This window comes from Vulpes vulpes, chromosome 4 (genome assembly GCF_048418805.1).
Source record: "Vulpes vulpes isolate BD-2025 chromosome 4, VulVul3, whole genome shotgun sequence".
Lineage (NCBI taxonomy): Eukaryota > Metazoa > Chordata > Mammalia > Carnivora > Canidae > Vulpes > Vulpes vulpes.
Window position 1 is genome coordinate 129,161,263 of NC_132783.1, and position 21,720 is coordinate 129,182,982.

The 21,720-nt window shown below is 41.3% G+C and overlaps 1 protein-coding gene across 2 annotated transcripts in view; it reads right to left on the reverse strand.

Moving 5' to 3' along the window:
• Nucleotides 1-21,720, reverse strand: part of EGFLAM (EGF like, fibronectin type III and laminin G domains) — a 178,866-nt gene that overhangs the window by 110,708 nt on the left and 46,438 nt on the right. For both annotated transcript variants that reach the window (XM_026016715.2, XM_026016714.2), the window contains exons 2-4: nucleotides 5,505-5,614; nucleotides 4,371-4,454; nucleotides 1,460-1,486 (exon numbers count right to left, since the gene is read on the reverse strand). In XM_026016715.2, the coding sequence (XP_025872500.1) occupies nucleotides 1,460-1,486; nucleotides 4,371-4,454; nucleotides 5,505-5,614 (221 nt within the window). The remainder of the gene's footprint in view (nucleotides 1-1,459; nucleotides 1,487-4,370; nucleotides 4,455-5,504; nucleotides 5,615-21,720) is intronic.

Consider the following 21,720-nt stretch of genomic DNA (forward strand, 5'->3'; position numbering starts at 1 on the left):
ACTGGGCCTTGGTTGGGAACATCTAACATCATCATTACATGAAAGGCATCAAAGAAACAGAGAAGTACTATCTTCCAAACACACTTTTTTCAATGGCCCTGAGGAAAGCTGTGCAGGTCAGAGGGGAGGGAAGAGTTGAGGGGATTCTATTCCCTGAGTAGTTACAGAAGGCTAGAAAGTATCTTTCAGAGTTGCAGAGGAAGGCAGCATTGACTGTGAGGCTGCACAAATCTTCCTTGTATGGGTCTGTCGTATGTACTGCAGGGAAAGCAGCATCCCTGAAGCTTGTCCACGAAAATGTCCATTCAATGTCCATATGCCCCATAGGAAACAAAGGAACCCCCAGTTGGGAACCATTACTAGGTCACCCCTTCATTTTACAGTCAAACAGAGATTCAAAGGGGCTCTGTAACCTTGTCCAAGATGACCGTGGCTGTGATGGCAGACCTGGGACTCCATGCAAGTCTCATGATTTCTGCCTACATTTTCTCTCTCTCTAACCTTGGGGAAGACACAAGTGCAATCACTGCTTTGGGTCAACCAGAACAGCAGACTCCATAGCAGGGTGATGGTGCATCCCCCTAGATGAGCAAGACAATCCTCTGAGATGCCAGAAGAAAAGAACGTTCTATTTCTATTTTCTATTTTATCTCCTCCTTTAAGATTCTGTGGAACTTCATAAACTACACAACATATCAGTAGAGTAGCATATGTATAACTTATAAGTACGTAAATATACATATATAGGTATGTAGTCAAATATTTTTTCATCAGAAGCTGATAGTATGAATGATCAGAAAGTGTATGGAGCCCACCAGCTGAAGCACTTGCTTCTATCTCCAACACTAAAATATGACCAAATGGCCCGGGTTGGCTTTACTACTTATTTTTCCAGGTTTAAACCTACAGGTTATTCTTCTAAGAAAAAAAAAAAAACCTAAGTGTCAAGTGCTAACCAAATCAGAAGCCTCCATACAGGCAGATCACTAAACGATACAACCAGTGGTCAACCCCATCTTCTACTGGGGTTGAATCCAGCAAGTCAAGCAGTTTAAGGTGAGTTGGTCCTGCCTTATAGGGAAGGTCTGGAATTGTTAGAGGAAGTGAGGACAGGAGAGGAAGAGGAGGGTGAGGGGAACCACCCCAGCAGCGGTGCTCATTCGTTTAAATAAATTCTTTCCTTTTCAGTCTTTTTCACCTAATTTGGGAACGGAACTTAAATTACTTCAACCTTTAAAAATGCTCTTCTTAACCTTACTCTGCCATGTGAGACGAAGCAGCACAGAAGAGAATAAAAGCAACTTCTTTCTAAATGATTAAAAATTCATCTGCTATGCTCTATGGTCACTGCTTACTCCAGAATGAAGCACTCTCCCTTAGGCCTTAATCATTATGAGCAAGATGCGGGAAAATCAACATTTCCATGAAAAGAGACCCCCAGAATCTGAAGCATACTTACAAAAATCACTGGATGATCAGATTGTCCCTGCAGAGGAGGGGGGAAAAAAACATGAAAGAAAGGAAAACTTAGAAGTCAAAAAATGAACCCGGACAATAGCCCCCACCCCCGTCCCCAATCTTCTACAGACAGCCATGGGCAGCAAACTCACAGTCCTGCCTGAGTTCTGCTGACACTCACTCAGTTCTTGTTCCTTGCCATTGGTGATGCTGAGGGTTCCACATCCACGACCCCATTTAATGATGGCAGCAGCCTCATGCTTTAGGCTGATATGATACAGGACAGGTGCCCAAACTGTCTCTGTCACGGCACCTTTGCTGTCTCTGGAATATTTTTAGAGCACTTCTAATGCCAAAGAAATGCCTAAGCGTTCCATTTTTTCAGTAGTTATACCCAAACAACCTGGCAGTAGTAGTTCACACACTTGTTACTCTTTCCTTTGAAAAGCTGCAACATTCCGCAGTGCCCCCTGTGAGTTTGCTGCAGAGCCCTGGAGCACCCTGGCACACCGTTTGGAAACCCCACAGATACTACCTGTAATAGAGATACTATTCGGGTCCCTGTTTTGTCCATGAGGGAACTAAGTCCAGTAGGCCTAGCTTGCTGTAATACAGCCATCTGCAAGCAAGTCTCTGAACCCAGAACCCACCCTGTTATACCAGACCCCTCCCTTCCTCCCGACTCACTGCCGTTAGGTTTAAACAGTATTTCCTCCCTCCATTCCGGATGCTCTGAACGCCCCCCCCCCCCAAACCTCCCCACCGGAACACACAAGCTCGTACACACACGTGTATGCTTGTCCTCTTGGCTCACACCATTCCTTTCGATTTCACTGCCCCTCCCTCTCCTCTGCCTTTCCAGAAACTGCCCCTGCTTCAATTCTCAACCCCTGGTTCCACCATTTGTTCTTACACTGATCTCCCCCTCTTCAAAACTTCAGTCTGCCTATTAAGCAGCATGTTAACGACATCTGGTCTTCCAGCTGTTTATCAGCAAGAATGTGATTTTCCCAGTAAGATTGAAAACTCCCCGAGAATAAGGACCCTGCGTTGTCCTATGCTGGGCATAAAGGAGCAACGAAGAAAGCTTGTTGAAATCAGCCAGGTATAATTTGCTAGCCTACTCTGATGCCTGGATGTAGTTAACATAAAGAATATATTTAACATAAAGGCAATGATCATGAGGAATGGTCACCAACATCTACCTGGCTTCTTTACATTTTAAAACCAAAGGCTTGTACACACACCATTTTATTTGGAACTCACCACAGTATAATTATTATACCCCTCTCTTGGGAGAAAGGTAAGACTTGGCCAGTTTAGGTGACTGGTCAAAGTTACCCAACCTGTAGGTGCAGAAAGGGTGCCTGGAAGCCCAGGGTGCCTATTTCCCTCCTGGCCCTTTGCTTCATGTTTGCACTGCAGTGCCCTCCCCAGAGATGCCAGTGTTCAGCCCAGGTCCATGTGGTGGGGCTGCATCTGGGTTCCAGAGGCACTGTCGGGACTCCGAGACACCTGCCATCTGCACTGTGCCCTCGCTGCCTGGGCTGTGCTGCAGGCAGAGCAGTGAGCCATACTCCCTGCAGGACAGGAGGCTGGCGGCTGGGGACACTGCTGGCTCCCTGGTGGGGTCCAGGAACTCACTGAAAGTTCCCATGCTGCCGAGGTGAGACAGAACTTCAATTAGTGGCTTCCTACGTGGGCTAAGTCAATCTCTCCTTTTAGGATGAAGTAAGCCATAGAGGTTGGGGCTGAGGACTTCTGGGGCAAACAAGGGCAGCTGGAGCAAAAGTCTGAGATTAAAAGCATACATGCAAGCTGCAGATGTGCATCGATCTCTGCTTTGTGAAGAGCTTGGGTAAAAATAGCCAGGGCAGGGTTCAGAAGTCAGTGTGCACTGGGTCTACAGTTGACTCTGTTACTCAATAATGTGCAATGTAGGGACAGTGATTTCACCCGTCTGAGGCCAGCATCCTTGTCCATAGAATGAGGTCATAGGATAGTTGTGAAGATGAGATGGAAAAACAAAGGTAAAGCAGAGGAATAGTGCCTGGCAGGTAACAGATGCCCAGCAAGTGATCGCTACTTCTCCCGGCTGACAAACGGGTTTCTTGGCGCTGTGCCTAGCAGGCTCTTATGTAGGACTTGGAAGCACGGTCACCGCCACCGCCACCGCCACTGCCACCGCCACCCCGTTTCAGCGGCATTCTAGGCACTGGTGCTAACCGCTTGCAGAGCAATTCAAAAGGCTCTAGCTATAGGATAACTGCAGTAGAATGGGGAAGGAGGAGGAGAGTGGAGGAAAGGAACCAGAACATGCCTAAGGCAGAAAAAATCACCCAGATAGACCTTGACAGGAAAAGAAAAAAAAGACGGACAGGCAACAATTGGTTAGTAGAAGGACAGGGTGCCGAGCTCGGCAGGAAAAATAAACAACTTGGACCGTGTGAATATATATTTCAAATGACATCATTTTCTCCTGCGCTGTGTCTCCAGGTGGTTAGGAAGATACAAATGTGTCATCTTTCTTTATAAAGCTTTATTGGGATTTTTTAAAAAGTTGGAATTGAACTTCTTGAAGGAAAAAAGCGGGGGGAGGTGAAACAGCAGGCAGCTATAAGGTGGCTGCTCTGTGGCCTGATGAATGGGGTGGGTTGAGCCCGGGATGGAAGTGCTTACACCAGAACTCTTTCTTCACAAGGCTGCCTTCCTGGAGAGGGAGAGGCGTGTGATAAGGGAATGTGCACAAAAGGCACGTGTAAATTCCAGAGAATTCTGCAAACATTAGTATTCCATCCACAGCTGCACACACGCACATGCACACACACACAGGATTGGAAATCCTTCTGCATCTGGCTGAAATGCCAAGCCCCAGTGTGCATCTGAGGGGCTGCCACGATGCAGACACTCACCATGGCCAGGCTGTCCTGGCTAAGCGACACGCTGTGGGATTGCTCCTGCAGGTATTTGTCCATGCCGACCTCAGAGAAGAAGACCTGGAAAAGAGGGAAGCATCCAGGCTGAGAGCAGGGCCAGCACTTCTCTACTAGGTCAGGGGCCTGTGGTTCTAGCTCCACTCACAGCCACAGGGGGTTCGAGGCTGGCCAACACCAGCTCCACTGCAAACATCAGCTCTACCTGGCAGGGCTTGCAAACTCAGGAGGAGGCCCAGGAGGAGGATCTGCATCAGTGAAGTGGGAAGGAGGGGGCTGGACCAAGCTCTCACTATTTTTCCCCAAACCAGGACTTTCTCAGGTAATCTTCCATCATCCCACTTTTGATAAGTAATATGAGTTCAGAAACACATTTCTCTGCCTTCAGAAGACAATAGGATGAGGGCCTATTTTTGGTGAAAGGGAGGCAGTAGGAGTAGTAGTTAGAGATCTGGGTGTAATGGGGAGTCGGGGTGGGGGAGGCTTCTGTCCCATTTAAAATGGGCAGCCCCCCTCCAGCAGGCTCGGCCATAGGAATGTGGACCCCGTGTGGCCAGCTCTCTGGATATTATTCCCAGAGACCTTAGAACTCCAAGTATTTATCTGAAATCTCCTAACTCCTAAAAGCTGACTAATTTTGAAAAACCCTGTACAAATGAGACATTTTGGTGAACTGAAAGGAACTCTTCCTGAAAGGTAGGAGCACATTCTCTGTTCCCTCCCTCACTCTGCCATCCATGTCTTTACTTTAATTCAGATTTTACAGTATTTTGTACCTGTTGACAGCATTCCACAGTGACTCTATTACTTCCCATGTGCCTGCTTCAGCCTCCGAACTTGACTGTGGGCAACCAGATAGCAGGACCCACATCTTCCGCTTAGTTTCTATTTTCCCATCCCTGAACAGAGTCAGGACTCTATAGATTCTAGGCACTGACAAATACCCTTACAACAGGGAAACACTTCCTCTGGTTTTATGTAAGGACACTGAGGCAGTTGTTAATAGGGGAGTGTTGATAGAAGGAGGCCATATAGAGGAGGAGCAAGGGTGGGAAGGGTGTGCAGTTACCCCAACAATACCCACTATGGAAATCCCTGTGCCCCGGTACTCACAGTATACCCAATGATGGGGCTCTTGGGATGCCTTGGCATTTTCCACTGGATGCTGAAAGCTGTGCAGTTCAATGAGGACAGCGTGATATCGAGAGGAGGCCCCACCTTGCCTGCCCCAAAGCAAAAAAGACCGTGTTAGAGGCTGCACGCATCCACCCTGAGTGTACTTGCAGATGCACAGCATACTTCAAGATGAGGCCACAGGACAGAAATGTAGACACCTCTCTGGCATCCCACACCTGTATCAGCTGACTTCACTGGAACTCTGCTATCCCCTCCCGATGTGGCAATGGTAGGGAAATCCGCCCAGCTATTTCCCTCTGTCCCTTCTGTAACTTCTAACACCCCGGTGGCTGACAAAGGAAGAGTGGGGGTAGCACAGACCAAACACTTCTGACTTGACTCTAGGAGCTTGGAATGTATTAAAGGAAGATGATGATTTGCCTTTCTTTTTACTTAGTAACATATATATGTTTTATAGGTATGTTGTATAGCTGTGTCTGTTTACATAATTCACTTATTATAGACATTATGCTCTTTCATCTCTACATTTTCTCGGTGTTCAGTATGTATTTCCAAAAACAAGGACATTGTCTATATCAGCCATATTGAGACAATACTAGTTTCTGATCCATAGTCTACAGTCAATTATTCCATAATGTCCTTTGTTTCTATTTTTCTCCTGCACTAGAATCCCATCCAAGTTTATGCATTGCATTAGGTTGTCATCTCTTTAGTCTCCTTTAATCTGATCAGTTCCTCTTTCATGAGCTTGCATTTTGGAAGAGAATAGTCATTTATTTATAGAATGTTTATTTGAGTTTGTCTGATACTCCCTCATGATTGGCCACACATCGTGTTAGGCTACTACCGATCTTCTGATGATGTGTCAGAAGGGGAATCATCTGCTTACAGACCGTTTGACAGTGGGTAACTGAAATTGCTGACATTGAAACCATAGACACGTGGGGGACCGCTGTAATGCATATGCCACAATTTACAGTATTTCTCATTCCACTATTGTTAGACATTTAAATTATTTCCAGTATTTTGCTATTTTAAATAATGTTCCATGAGGGCAGAACCCAGGTATGTCCAGTTGAGAGCACAGATACTAATGAATGAAAGAGCTTGTGTGGATGAATGTTCTTCATTCTGATTTTCCACCTGCTAGTATGTCCTGATGATCCTTCTTTTTAACAACTGTGTATAATTCTCCAGCATATCAGTTCAGGTACTTTGTCTGTAACTCACAGAGGTCTAATGCGTCTATTTATTAGACTGCTGCTAGGGCCTCCCACTTGTGTTTTTAATAACAGAAACCAAAGCCTTTCTGGTGGCCCAAGTAATAGAGGCTCAGTGCTGTCACTTGGCAAGGACTGCCAGTCTAGGAGGCAGCAGCCACACTTCTCTGCCCACAGACAATACCACGACCACCACTGTTGTCACTCAGGGATTTGATCTTCAACTACTTGCTGTCTCTGCCTTGGTTCAAGATCTAAAGTCCCATCTGGCTGGTCAAACTTCTGTAATGTGACTCCTTCTTGACTCAACCAAGGGGTCAGAAAGGAATAATCAGTTTTTTTCTGGTTTCCAAACTGGGAACTGACAGGATGAAGGGAGTCTTAGGAATAGTACTTCTATCCCTCCTATCTATAGTACTGAAGGCTCCTTAGAGGGTAATGAGATCCGAGAAAAGAGCAGTGGGAGGTGGGAAGCCCAAATACTCTGCTATGCAGAACACACATGTACATTAACTGTATCAGCTGACTGATACAAATTTCACTGTTAAAAATAATGCTGAGAAGAACATTTGTTTATGTGCCTGTTTGTTCCCATGTCTGAGGATTTCAGGGATGGATACCTATCAACAATTATAGATACATCTATCCTAAAACAATGAAATACACATTATTTTCAAGTGCACACGGAACATCTCCAGAATAGATCACAGATTAGCCCACAAAACAAGTCTCAACAAATTCAGAAACACTGAAGTCATTCCATCATCTTTTCTAACCACAACAGTTTGACAATAGACATCAACCATAAGGAAAAAATCTGAAAGATCACAAATATATGGAGGTTAAATAACATGCTACCGAACAATGAATGAGTTAACCAAAAAAAATCAAAGAGGAAATAAAAAAAATGCATGGAGACAAATGAAAATGAAAACACAATGGTCCCAAATCTTTCATATGCAGCAAAGCTTTTTTAAGAGGGAAGTTTATAGCAATACAGGCCTACCCCAAGAAACAAGAAAAATCTTAAATAAATAACCTAACCTCACACCTAAAGGAGCTAGGAAAAAAAAAAGAGCAAACAAAACTCAAAAAAGTAGAAGGAAGGAAATAATAAACATTAAAACAGAAATAAATGAATAGAAACTAAAACAAAACAAAACCAATAGAACAGATCAATGAAATGAGGAGCTGGTTCTTTGAAAAGATCAACAAAACTGATAAAGCCAGACCCATAAGAAAGAGAAGTGGGGGGGGGAGAGGGACAGAGAGGACTCAAAATCACAAATGAAAGAAGAGAAATGACAACTGACACCACAGAAGTACTAAGGATTATAAGAGAATTTTATAAAAAATTATATCTCAACAAATTGCCAACCTAGAAGAAACACATAAATTCCCAGAAACATATAACTTCCCAAAATTGAATCGGGAAGAATGCAAAATTTGAAAGAATGGATTACCAGCAATGAAATTGAATAAGTAATCAAAAAATCCCCAAGAAACAAAAGTCCAGGACCAGACAGCTTCACAGGTGTATTTTACCAAATAATTAAAGAAGAGTAAATGTTTTTTTTCTCAAACTGTTCCAAACGAACAGAAGAGGAAAGAAAGCTTCCAAATTCACTCTATGAAGCCAGCATTACCCTGATACCAAAACCAGATAAAGGCACTACAAGAAAAGAGAACTAAAGGCCAATATCTCTGATGAACATAGAAATAAAAATCTTTAACAAAATGTTAGTGAACCATCCAACAGTAGAATAAAAATCATTCACCACTATCAAAAGAGATTTATTTCTGGGATACAAGGGTAGTTTGATATCCACAAATCAATCAACATAATATATCACATCAACAAGGGAAAGGATAAAAACCATATGACCATTTCAATAATTGTAGAAAAAGCATTTGACAAAGTACTACATCCATTCATGATAAAAACCCTCAGGAAAGCAGGCTTAGAGGGAATATACCTCAACATAATAAAGGTCATATATTAAAAACTCATGGCTAACATCACAGTCAATGGCAAAAAACTGAGAGCTTTCCCCCTAAGATCAGGAACAAGACAAGAACGTTCACTGTCACCACTTTTATTCAACATAATACTAGAAGCCCTAGCAATCAATAGACAAGAAAAAAATAAAAGGCATCCAAATTGGTAAGAAAGAAGTAAAAGTTTCACTATTTACAGATGACATGATACTACATATAAGAAACCCTAAAGACTCCATCAAAAAACTACTGATAACTGAATTTAGTAAGGTCACAGGATACAAAATTAATATACAGAAATCCATTACATTTCTATACATGAATAACAAAGTAGTAGAAAGAGAAATTAAGAAAAACAACCCCATTTACAATTGCACCCAAAGTAACAACATACCTAGGAATAAACTTAACCAAGGAGGTAAAAGATCTATACTCTGAAAACTATAAAACATTGAAGAAAGAAACTGACAATGACACAAAAAAATGGAAAGATATTCCATGCTCATGGATTGGAAGAATAAATATTGTTAAAATATCCATACTACCCAAAGCAGTCTGCAGATTTAATGCGATCTTACTCAAAATACCAACAGCATTTTTCACAGAACTAGAACAAAAAATCCTAAAATATGTATGGAACCACAAAGACCCTGAGTAGCCAAAGTAATCTTGAAAGAAAAGAACATACTGGAGGTAACACAATCCCGGATTTTAAGATATATTACTAGACATATAGATCAATAGAACAGAATACAGAACCCAGAAATAAACCCATTATTATATGGTCAAATAGTCTTCACCAAAAGAGGCAAGAATAGGCAATGGTGAAAAGACAGTGTCTTCAATAAATGGTGTTGGGAAAACTGGAAAGCTACATGCAAAAGAAGAAAACTGGACCACTGTCTAACACCATACACACACACACCTCAAACCTCAAAATGGATTAAGGACCTAAAGGTGAGATGTGAAACCATAAAAATCCTAGAAAAGAGCATAAGCAGTAATTTCTCTGACATTGGCCATAGCAACATTTTTGTAGACATGTCTTCTGAGGCAAGGGAAACAGAAGCAAAAATAAACTATTGAGACTACATCAAAATAAAAAAGCTTCTATGCAGCAAAGTAAACAATCAATAAAACTAAAAGGTAACCTACCGAAAGGGAGAAGATATTGCAAATGACATATCTGACAAAGGGCTAGTATCTAAAACGCATAAAGAACTTATACAACACAAATAATCCAATTTAAAAACAGACAGAAGACATGAACAGACGTTTCTTCAAAGATGGCATAAAGATGGCCAACAGACACATGAAAAGCTCAACGTCACTCATCATCAGGGAAATTAAAATCAAAACTACAATGAAATATCATCTCACATCTGTCAGAATGGCTAAAATCACAAACACAAGAGACAACAAGTATCGGTGAGGATTTGGAGAGAAAGAAATCCTCTCATGCACTGCTGATGGGAAGCAGTCTGGTGGTGTAGCCACTGTGGAAAACAGTATAGACATACCTCAAAATACTAAAATAACAATTACATATGATACAGAAGTCCCCCTACTGGGCTACTGGGTACTTACCCAAAGAATATGAAGACACTAATTCTAAAGGTATATACATCCCTATGTTTGTTGCAGCATTACTTACAATAGCCAAATTATGGAAGCAGCCCAAGTATCCATCAATAGGTGAATAGATAAGAAGATGTGGTATGTAAAGACACACACACAAAAAAATATCACTCAGCCATAAAGATGATGAAATCTTTCCAATTGTAGCAACATGGGTGATCTAGAGGATATACTGCTAATTGAGATAAGTCAGTCAGAAAAAGACAAATACCATATGATTTCACTCATATGTGGAATTTAAGAAACAAAATGAATGAACAAAGAAAGAAAGAGACAAACAAAAAACAATCTTAAATATAGTGAACAAACTGGTGGTTACCAGAGAGGAGGTGGGTTAGGGGGATGACGTATGAAGGGTATTAAGAGTACACTTACCAGGATGAGCACTGAGTAATATATAGAATTTTTGGATCACTAAACTATTCAATTGAAACTGATATACACTGTATGCTAATTATACTGGAATTAAAATTTTTTAAATTATGAGTATATACATTTTAAGTTTTAATAGTTACTGACTTATTGCTCTCCAAAAGGGATTAAATACATGAATCTTTAAATATATTTGATTTTTTCATTTGGAAAAATTCTTAAAGCCAAATTCTTGTATCTAAGACAGAATTTAGCAATATCAACACTGTTGACCTTTTGCGCTAGATGGTTTTTTGTAGGACTTCTTCCATACATTGCAGGATGTTGAACAGCATCCGTGGTTTCAGCTCACTAGATGCCAGTAGCACCCCTCAACCATAGTTGTGAAAACCAAAAATAATCTCCAGACATTGCTAAATGTCTCCTGGGGGCAAAACTGCTTCCAGTTGAGAACTACGGATCCTAGAGAATGGATATTTTAAGGACTTTTTATAAGTATATCCAAACTAACATCTAAGAAGATTAACCAATTTAGAAACTTACGGAGGTGTATGAGAAAGCCCAATAGAAGTAATACATCTTTACCAGATCCGAGTATTACTTAAAAGTCTTTCCTAAGTTTTTAAATCTTTATTTATTTATTTGAGAGAGAAAGAATGAGTGGAAAGCAAAGGGAGAGTATTACTCAAAAGTCTTTCCTTAAAAAAAAAAAAAAAAAAAGTCTTTCCTAAGTTTTTAAAGCTTTATTTATTTATTTGAGAGAGAAAGCATGAGTGGAAAAACAAAGGGAGAGAGAAACTCAAGCAGACTCCATGCTGAGTGTGGAGCCCAACATAGGGATTGATCTCAGGGTGGTGACCTGACCTGAAACCAAGAGGCACACAGTTAACACTCAACACTCAACTGACTGTACCACCCAGGGATACCAAGTCTTTGCTAATTTGGTAAGAAAAAAGTTGACTACCTTAATATCTTCCTTGGCTATTTTTAATCCTCTAATTATGTGTTTGTGCATTTTTCAACTGGGTTAATTTTTTTCTTATTGATTTAAAAGAACTCTTACTATGTTACTATCTTAATCATTCACTTATATTTTCTCTGTGTATTTTTATTTTTGGGTCTAGCTGTATAATTATCCACTACTGGTAGTTATATCACCAAGTTAAGAGGTTTATGCTAACAAAATCTCAAAGGAGACTGGGGAGAAGGAAGTGGGGGGAAGATAGTAGAAATGATTTATCAGACCCTCACAGAACCGTAGAATAACCAATAAACACAACTTCACCCTAAATCCTAGGAATAGAACTTTCTCCATTTACTTTGGGAAAAATCACAATTGACCAAGGTGGGCTACTTGGGTCAGTAAGTGGGACACCAGTCCTTGTGTCCTCACGTAACAGCCATGGTTCAGTACAGAAAACAGAAAAACTCTAAGTATTTTGAGCAGAAGCGTGGTTACAAAATTGGTGAGAAGGCCAGTGGAATGGAATTCATGACTCTCCCTTCACTCTATTTTAAAGATAGATATATAGACAAGAGAAAGAGAGAAACTAGCTATAGTGGTGACTCAAAACTAAGAAGTCTCTGCCTTCATATTCAATCCTGCCATGAGATTGAGACTGCCTTCAGACACCCACAGAAGTGATGGTGAACCTTGGAAGGATGAGTTCTCATGTTCTGATACCCTCACTTAGGAGGAGAAATAGCCCCAGGAAAGTGGCCTTCAACCCACTCCTGCTTTCCATTTGTCCCAAGAATGCATCTCACTGGTGGGACCTAATTTATATCCAGAATACTGGCTGCAAGGCAGTCTGAAAAAGATCATTTTAATTTTTCCAGCCTTTGCATTATAGTAATGGTGCCTAGAAGGAGAAAATAATGGATGTTGAACAAGCCAAAGCTACAGTGTCCATGACATGTTCATACCATAAAAGGCATGAATTGCAATATGCTATCCCCTTTACTTTCATATTCTGCAGGAAAATATTCTAATCAAGCCCTGATGGGACACAGTTAGGTATGACTTCTATTGTACTGTCACATTCATTCATTTATTAGATCTTTCACATATCTAATAAATATGTATTGAGCTCTTAAACATATCAGGCACTGGGTTAGTCAGTGAGACTACATTAAGGATACAAGAGACAGAGGACCACTACAAGCAAATTAGCAGGACACTACAATTGGGTGTGACAAACGTAAAGGGCAATATGGGGCACTTTTGTGGCACATAGCAAGGATATACCTGGCCCTACCTGCCAGGCTAGTAGGAATGAGGCAAAGTAGGGGTGGAAAATTGTTCCAAGCAGAGGGAGCAGTATATACGCTTCCTCAAAAAAGTGGGAGGAAGAACCACATAATAGAACCATGAGGGCATTATAGTTGAGTGGATATGGAGGGGTGAAGGAGAGGAGAGAGTCAGGAAAGCTCCAAGGATTCTGCTTTGGGTAACACAGGGGAGAGGGTGTATGTCATTCACTCATTTGGGAACACAAAGATGGCTTTTAGTGTCAACGATGAAAGAGGTGTGGTCATCTGCAGCTGGTGAGCAAGAGGCAGCCAGGTCGGACATTTGGGCCAAATACCAAAAATATTCCAGATGAGTCAAATGGCTAAAGATGCAAAATCAAATTATACAGAAGAGAATTGGATTTTAAAATCCGATTTTTGTTTTTGTGGAGAAACCTTTCTAACCTTAAAAAAGGTAAAGAAAATAAATCAAAAGAAAAGTGATGAATTCTGCATCATAAAACTTTCACCATGCTCTTCAAAAATCGCAAAAGAAAAATCAAAACAACAGATCGGAGGATAAATCATTGCAGCAAAATGACAGGCCAAGGGCTATCTTTATTATAAAACTCATACATATTGATAAAAAATTTATTTAGACTCTAATAAATAAAATATGAAGAGACAACTCAGAAAAGAGAAAGTATAGCTGGTAAACATGCATGGTAAAATATTCAAATTGCTAGTTATCAAATAAATACAATTTTTAAAAATTGAGATGTCATTTTTACCTATTAAATTAGCCAAAATGTGTAAGTGATAGTAACTAATGCTGACAAGAATACATGAATGTGCTACTCATAGAAAATTACTTATGACAGTGTAAATGAGCACAGGCATTTTGGAAGACAATTTGGCAATGTGCAATAATATCCGGAGCCATAAATACGTTCCTTTCCTTGGCCTCTCAGAAGTGTGGTTACAGTCTGTTGTGAGGAAAAGAACCTTAAAAGAAGAGAAGGCTGCTCACATGAAGATGCTCCGTCTGTGATCTTGTGATACAGAAAAAAATAGAAACACTCTAGATAACTTAGAAGCAGGTGATAGGCCAATAGTGGTATATTACATGGGTAGACCGTAATACAGACATTAACAATGAGATTTGACCAAACACACTGTGGTATCTTGGATTGGATCTAGAACAGAGAAGGATATTAGTGGAAAAACGAGTGATACCCGAAGAGTCCGTAGCTCAGTTGATAACACAGTACTATTAGTACTATCACTAGTTAATTTTTTGGACTTGACTAATGTGCCATGGTTATGGAAGACATGACTATGAGGAGAAACTGGGCGAAAGATGGGCAGGAATTCTATTATCTTTGCAACTAACTGTAAATCTGAATTTATTTCAGAATTAAAAGTCCATTTTAAGGGACGCCTGGGTGGCTCAGCTGTTCAGCGTCTGCCTTTGGTGCAGGGAGTGATCCTAAGGTCTAGGATCAAGTCCCGCATCGGACTCCCCGTAGGAAGCCTGCTTCTCCCTCTGCCTATATCTCTGCCTCTCATGAATAAATAAATAAAATATATATTTTTAAAAAGGTCTATTTTAAAAGTGAGGCTTGTTGTGCAGCAACAATTATGATGTAGTGTTAAATAAAAAGTATACCTAATTGCCACTGATACTATTACTAGATTTATAAGGAAATATTCATTTGAAAAATTACTTGAAGGCAAGAGTAAAGGCAATTGTTACATTAAGGTGGCAGAGATTAAGGATGATGTTTTTCCCTTCTGTTTTCTTCTATTTGATAAGCTTCACAGAATGCTAGTATATCATTTTTTACAATTTTAGAAAGCTACTCTGAAAAGTATTTTTATAGTCAAAGACCAAACATTGTATGGATGCGGGTGTGCTAACGGAAATCCACAAAGCACTGCTTCCTGAAGCTTGTATTAGTTGGGTTAAGGCAGGCTTTGTCACCTCATAGACACATTCTGTCTCTCCATTTAATGTAAGGCTAAAAATAGTTTGCAATTAACAAAGCAGATCCATTAGCTCTTAACAACCAAAGGAAATGTATCTGCATAAAATACCATTCCTGTATCATAAGTCAATCATCGCAGTAAAATGAAAGTGCCCAGGAAGGAGGCTATTGCTGCCATGAACAATGCCGCACAGCACTGTCAACTGGTAGTGACAGTAATGCTATCGAGGTGACCTGGTTTATAAAGGACACAGAACAGGCTACTCTGTTCTCTTGCTCCTCCCCACCTTAGTGGCTGGCTGTATTCTAGAATAGGATTTTCCAGTTTTTTTTTTGCTCTCTATTCCCTGAATTCTCTAAGGCAGCTCTGATTCTAAATTAGATCTCACAGCAGTGGAAGTTAGAGGGGCATAGCCATGGGGCGTCACAGGACATAGACTGGAGGATGGCCAGAGCCAGGTTTCACAATGTCTAAGAGAGGAGGGACAGATGCATAACCAGGGTCCTGGGTTTCACATCCTCATGAAGATTCTCAACTAGAGCTGGTCGGAAGGCCCAGTGCTCTGAGCATGCTCCCTTTATATACACGCATGTGTCCTTGCATATTGATGAGAAGATTTTGTTTTTCCTTTTTCAAAATAACTAACATTTTAGTTAATGGGAAAAATATTTGCAAACTATGTATTTGATAAAGAGTTATTATTCAAAATACTTAAGGAACTCTTACCATTCAATAACAAAAAAAAAAACAGTACATCAAAAAAAGGGGGGGGGGGGCAAAGAACCTGAAATTTTCCAAGGAAAGACATTTTTTCCTGAGAAGATACGCAAATGCACAGCCAACAGATACATGAAAAGGTGCTCAACATCACTTATCAACAGTGAAATGCAAATCAAAACCACAATGATGTACAACCTCACACCTGTTAGAGTGGCTATGACCAAAAAGACAAGAGATAACAAGTGTTGGTGAGAATGGAAAAAAAGGGACTTCTCCTGTGCCCTGCTGGTGGGCATGTAACTTGGCACAGCCACTATGGAAATATAGAGGTCCACAAACAACTAAAAATAGAGCTACCATGACTGGGTATCTGAAGGAAATAAAAATAGGAGCTCAAAGAGATACTTGCTCCCCTGCGTTCATTTCAGCATCATTTATAATGGCCAAGACATAGAAACAACTAATGTCTGTTGATGGATGAATGGATACAGATGTCACACACACACACACACTCACACCACTGAACAATGGAATATTATTTATCTATAAAAAAGAAGGAAATCTTGCCATTCGTGACAACATGGATAAACAAAGGGCATTATACTAAGTGAAATAAGTCAGAAAAAAGCAAATACTGCATTATTTCATTTTTATGTGGAATCTAAAAAAAGTCAAACTCACAGAAACAGAGTTTTGGTGTTGTCACAGTGGATGGGGTAGGATGGGAAGGAGAATGTGTGAAGGTTGCCCAAGTATACAAACTTCCAGTTATGAGATGAATAAGGTCTGAAGATCGAACATACAGCCTGGTGACTACAGTTTACAATACTTGAAAGTTGCTAAGAGAGTAAGTGTTTAAAGTTCCTACTGAGATGATCAATGTGTCAGCTACCCTTACTGTGGTGATCATTTCTCAACATGTATGTCACAAAAGGATATCAAATTATCACACTGTACACTTAAACTTATATGATGTTATATGTCACTTATATCACAATAAAGCCAAAAATAAATAAATAAACCTGGGGGCAGGGAATAAAATAGTTAAATCTCCATTCACCATTCCTTTCCTCTTCCTTCTTCTCTTCCAGAGATAACAACCATTTGGTGTTACTGTGCTTTATCCCCATGGAGGTTTACATACTTTTATTTTATCTGCACATTTTTAAAAAGATTTTATTTATTTATTTGATAGAGAAAGAGAGCAAAGCAGGGTGAGGAGCAGAGGGAGAAGCAGGCCTCCCACTGAGTAAGAAACCCAATACAGGGCTCAATCCCAGTATCCCGGGACCATGACCTGAGCCAAAGACAGACGCTCAACCGACAGAGCCACCCAGGCACCCCTATCTGCATATTTCTTTATTTTTACCAGAAACAACCTAACTGTCCATCAGTAAGATAATGGAGAAATTGTCATTTATTCATACAAGGTACCCATATCTTTCCCCCTTGAACATTTATTCTTTAAAATGAAAGAGAGATCTAAGGAAGGAGAAAGAAACAGAGATGCAGGAGAAAACTCTTGTAAACTTTAAAGCATCCCTCAAATAGTAGCCAGTTTCTGGTCATCTTCCCCTCACTGCTAACTGGGCAATCACAGTTCTTTTTTTTTTTTTTTTTCTTTCAGATAGAGAGAGCACAAGAGCACAAGCCAGGGAGAGGGCCAGAGGGAGAAGGAGAGAGGGAGAGAGAATTTCATGACCCTAAGATCATGACCTGAGCCAAAATCAAGAGTCAGACACTTGACCAACTGAGCCAGCCAGGCGCCCCTCTGTTCTTTGTTTTCTAAATCCATTGCCATTTGTCCATGGGCATTTCAGTTTCCAAAATTTCATCATTGCTGTCTTCTAGCTCTTTCCTTTTATCCTGCTGGTTAAACTGATTTCACCACAAATCAACTGATCTCCATGACAATACGGGATACAGGAAGGAGAAATTATTCCCACTTTATAGATGAAGAAACTGAAATCTAGAGTGTGCCAATGTAAAATCTTATCAAGCGGTCAGGAGGCAGAAATGGTGAGTAACAAGGTAGAATGGCTCTTCCTCCTAGAAGTGTTTCTGGTGATTCTGTCCAACCTCTTCTCAGCGCCCAATACGCTCTCCTCCTGGGTGCCCTCATCTCTGCCGGTGACTACCAAAGATGTTGGGAGCTCCCCAATCTGTTCCTCCAGCCCAACCCTCTCTTTCAGGGGGCAAGTCTATGTACATAACCGCCAAGTGGACCCAGGTGTCACGTGGGCCTCTCAAATTTAATGTGTCAAACCTGAGTTCCTTATTTTTCTCTTAAACCTGAGCTGTGGGGGACCTGGGTGACTCAGTAGGTTAAGTGTCTGCTTTTGGCTCAGGTTATGATCCCGGAGTCCTGGGATCAAGCCCTGCATCAGGCTCCTTGCTCAGGAGTCTGCTTCTCTCTCTCCCTCAGCCCCTCCACCCCCACTAGTGCATGAGCTCTCTCTCTCTCTCTCTCCCCTCTCTCTCAAATAAATGTATAAAATCTTTAAACAAACAAACAAAAACAAAAACCCTGAGTTGCATCAGTAATCCCCATCCTGATAAATGCCATCACCATCTACCATGACTTCCAAAAACCTGGAAGTCACTTTCAGCATCAAATTTATCCCGTGGTATCAATTTTCTCCTGTTCATGGAGACCTTGGAATCCTCAACCCAGTGCCCAGAGCAGCACTACCAACTGCTCAGAGCTGTGCGTGCAGTGGAACCTATTTGCCATTTGGTCAAGGCTTCCCTGGTGGTTTCTCTTGTCTTTCCAGATCCTAAGGGGTATACTTTCCTTCTCACAGCTTAAACAGTATTTATTCTCCTCTGAAGAATATGTATTAGTAACTAAGTGAAACTTTCTTTCTGCAAAGCAGTGGAATGCAACATGAAGGGTGTTGGGGTCATAGGACTGGTGGCTCTAAAACATGTGTAGGAGGAATGTATGAACGGCCATCTGCTGGAAGGAAACACCAGAGGCACATTTGCTTTGTGAGCACAGCTTTATTCTCTCTGTATTTGTTTGAAGTGTCCTTGAGGGTAGGGCAGGTCTCCAGCTGCGGGCTGTCCGAAGCTGTATTTGCAGAGCTAGCACATTGTTTGAGATTGTAGATGATTGGAGTATATGTAGAGGGAGCAAGTTAAAAGCGAGAGAAAGCCACCCAGGAGAGCTTCCTTTGCCCTGGAAATAGATTCCAGACAAGGCGAGGTGGGGGATCTGGAAGGGCCATAGAAACCATGGGGAAGTCCTGACACATGGCCTGGCATCAGCCTCAGAGATAAGGAGATGGTGGAGTGTGGTCCTAACTGGGATGAGCGCCAAAGTATCTCTCTAAATCTCTTCCAGCTAAGTGAGTAAAACTAAGGAGACTTTCCTTACATCAGGAGAAAGGCCAATCTTTGAACAGGGCAAGTCAAGCCCAAGCTACACTCCAAAAACTCCTAATGAAGCAGAAAGTTTTGATAATGGTTACAACACAGGTCTTCTGGGATTTTCTCTATTATGAACTAAAAACATACTACCACTTCTTCAATATTAAAAAAAAATTGAAACAGTGGTCCACTTACATGTGCACAAAATATTTAAGCAGTTACACATGAAAATTGCACTTCTATTTAACCAACAATGGTTAGAACGATGGGGGAAATGCATTACACGATAGAAAACTAGTTTTGAAGAACTGTAGCCTTGAAAACTAGTATAATGCATTTATACAATATATCCTGAAGCTGTGTTCTTGTGAGCTAAAAGCTATACTTCTTAAGAGATAAATAAATAAAGAGTGTTGCTTTGCCACAAGGGAGCTGTATTCTTGGGCTTTCTTCTTTGGAGAGCTTTCAAAACTGCATTAGGTTTTTGCATTAGAAACTTCTGAATAATTAGGTCAATTTCTCATGGTAATTTTATTTCATAAAATACTCCAACTTCCTGAGCCAAGTTCATCTCCGATTCAGTTAGTTTTGTAATCCAATTCATAAAAACACTTCAAAACGCAAACAAAAATATCATCTGTGACAGAAACACATTGCTAGCTTTTTCGTTATTTGATTTTCATGGAATGAACCAAGTTATATTCACTTGCTGCAATGGAAAGTGCCCGGACTAACTAAAAATAATCAGGAAATTCTGAACAAGGGGGAAAAAAATCCTTATTTCCATCTTTTTGAAGCTTGCTCAACTCTTATTACCAAAGCAGTACTATGAATATATAACCAAAATCTGCCACTAGAGCCTCTTCTAAGGTGATGCCTGCAAGGCAGCAGTAAAAATGTGAGTTTAAGACAGAACAGTGTTTGTTCTAGTTACCCAGGGATTCAAGACATTCTCAGACACTGAGGAGCAGCATGAAGTGTTTTCTAAAGCCCTGCCAGCTTCTCTCTGTGGGGCAGTTCTGTTCACATCACAATCGTGCTTCCCTTTGAAACCCGCCATTGCAGCGCATAATTCCAGAATATACTCCACCGTTCCGCACAGTGTAATTCCCAAATGTAATTTGGGAGTAATTTCAGGGTGTAACTTTTTACTCCAGGGTATAATTCCAAAGAGTAAGTGGGCTCAATTAGATGATTTCTAATGTCTCTCACACCTTGACATTAGGTGTATGTCCCTATGTATCTACATGTATGTCCCTATGTATCTACATGGGGTTATCTGCAGAATAGTGAAGGGGAGAGGGAAGAGGATCACTCAGAGCAGTTCATGGCTGTTCCCTTATACCCACACAAACATGGGTCCCCTTTTAGAAGTCCCACCATGGCCCTCACTTGGCCATACCATACTCTTTGGCTGGAATGTGGTGCCACATGCCTATGAGAGCCAGGACCCCGCCACGTGTAGACCACTCCTTGAGTGCCCAAGACCCTGGATTCCCCACCCAGATTTTCCTGATCCCCAGTGGCCTCTTCTTTTCCTTCTGAGGGTGGACCATGCTGCTGGTGTGTATACCTCAGGTGAGAGGTATGGCCACTGGATTGCAGTCTGCCAGGACAGGTGGTGGACAGAGCTAGGGTTGTTGGCTGGGTGTCTGCACGCGTGCATGGGAGCACCCCTGATGGAAGGACAGAGCGAGAGGCGCACCACACCAAGATTCAGAGGTCAGTTCTCTCCACATTGTTTCTTTTCAAAGTGGAAATTTAAGGAGTCTAAGAAATCTAAATCTGAATGTGTTCTTCCAGGTCATTGTAAAGGAGAGAAAATACTGTATCTAAGAGTTTGCTGGCTTAGTCAATGAATTGTAAGTTTTTACACAAAGGGTACTTGACTTCTGTGCTTGGTTCACTAGCATTAGGGACAGGCCTGCCTCTGAGCATCACACAGCTTCATAAACTGGGCTCAGCTGGATTGTGAGGGGATCCCGCAAAGGACTCCTTCTGGCCCAGCTGGTGACTTCTGAGGAGGAAATGTGGGCTGAGGGCCCCTAGCTGCAGCTCCTGTTAAGAATCAGTCAACAAGCCTAAGGGAACACAGATGCCAGAAATGCAGAGATGCCAAAGAGAGTGCTAGTGATGTGCGAAACAGAGGCAGAAGGAAATGTAGATAAAATTAACTGTCCTTATTATCTGCAGCCCATTGACAAATACTTGAGGCAGGCAGAGTAGGACTTTCCTCCAGGAAATTCCCAACTGTCTGCATGTTAATGCCTTGCTAGGCGGAAAAACTACCTTAGCTTGACAACAGCCAGGCCTCCAAGGATCCCAGCCAGTCTTCCTGGGCATATGAAAATCCTTTTGGAAACTTCCCTTTGTCTTTACTTCCCCCAGCCCCACAGTACATAATCAGTTGCTCCTCACAGTCTGGAGGCAGCAGCTCCTTCTGCCTAAGGGTGCTGTCCTGATGCTTTAATAAAACCCCTTTTGGACCAAGGACATCTTAAGAACTCCTTCTTGGCTGTGGGCTCTGGACCCTAATAACACTACTCCAAAAGCATAGCATTTGACACCCTTATGTGGAGCTTGAATATTTTCAACTGGACTCTGAGCCATGATGCAGACTTGGGAAGTCCTCTCCTCTCCTCTCCTCTCCT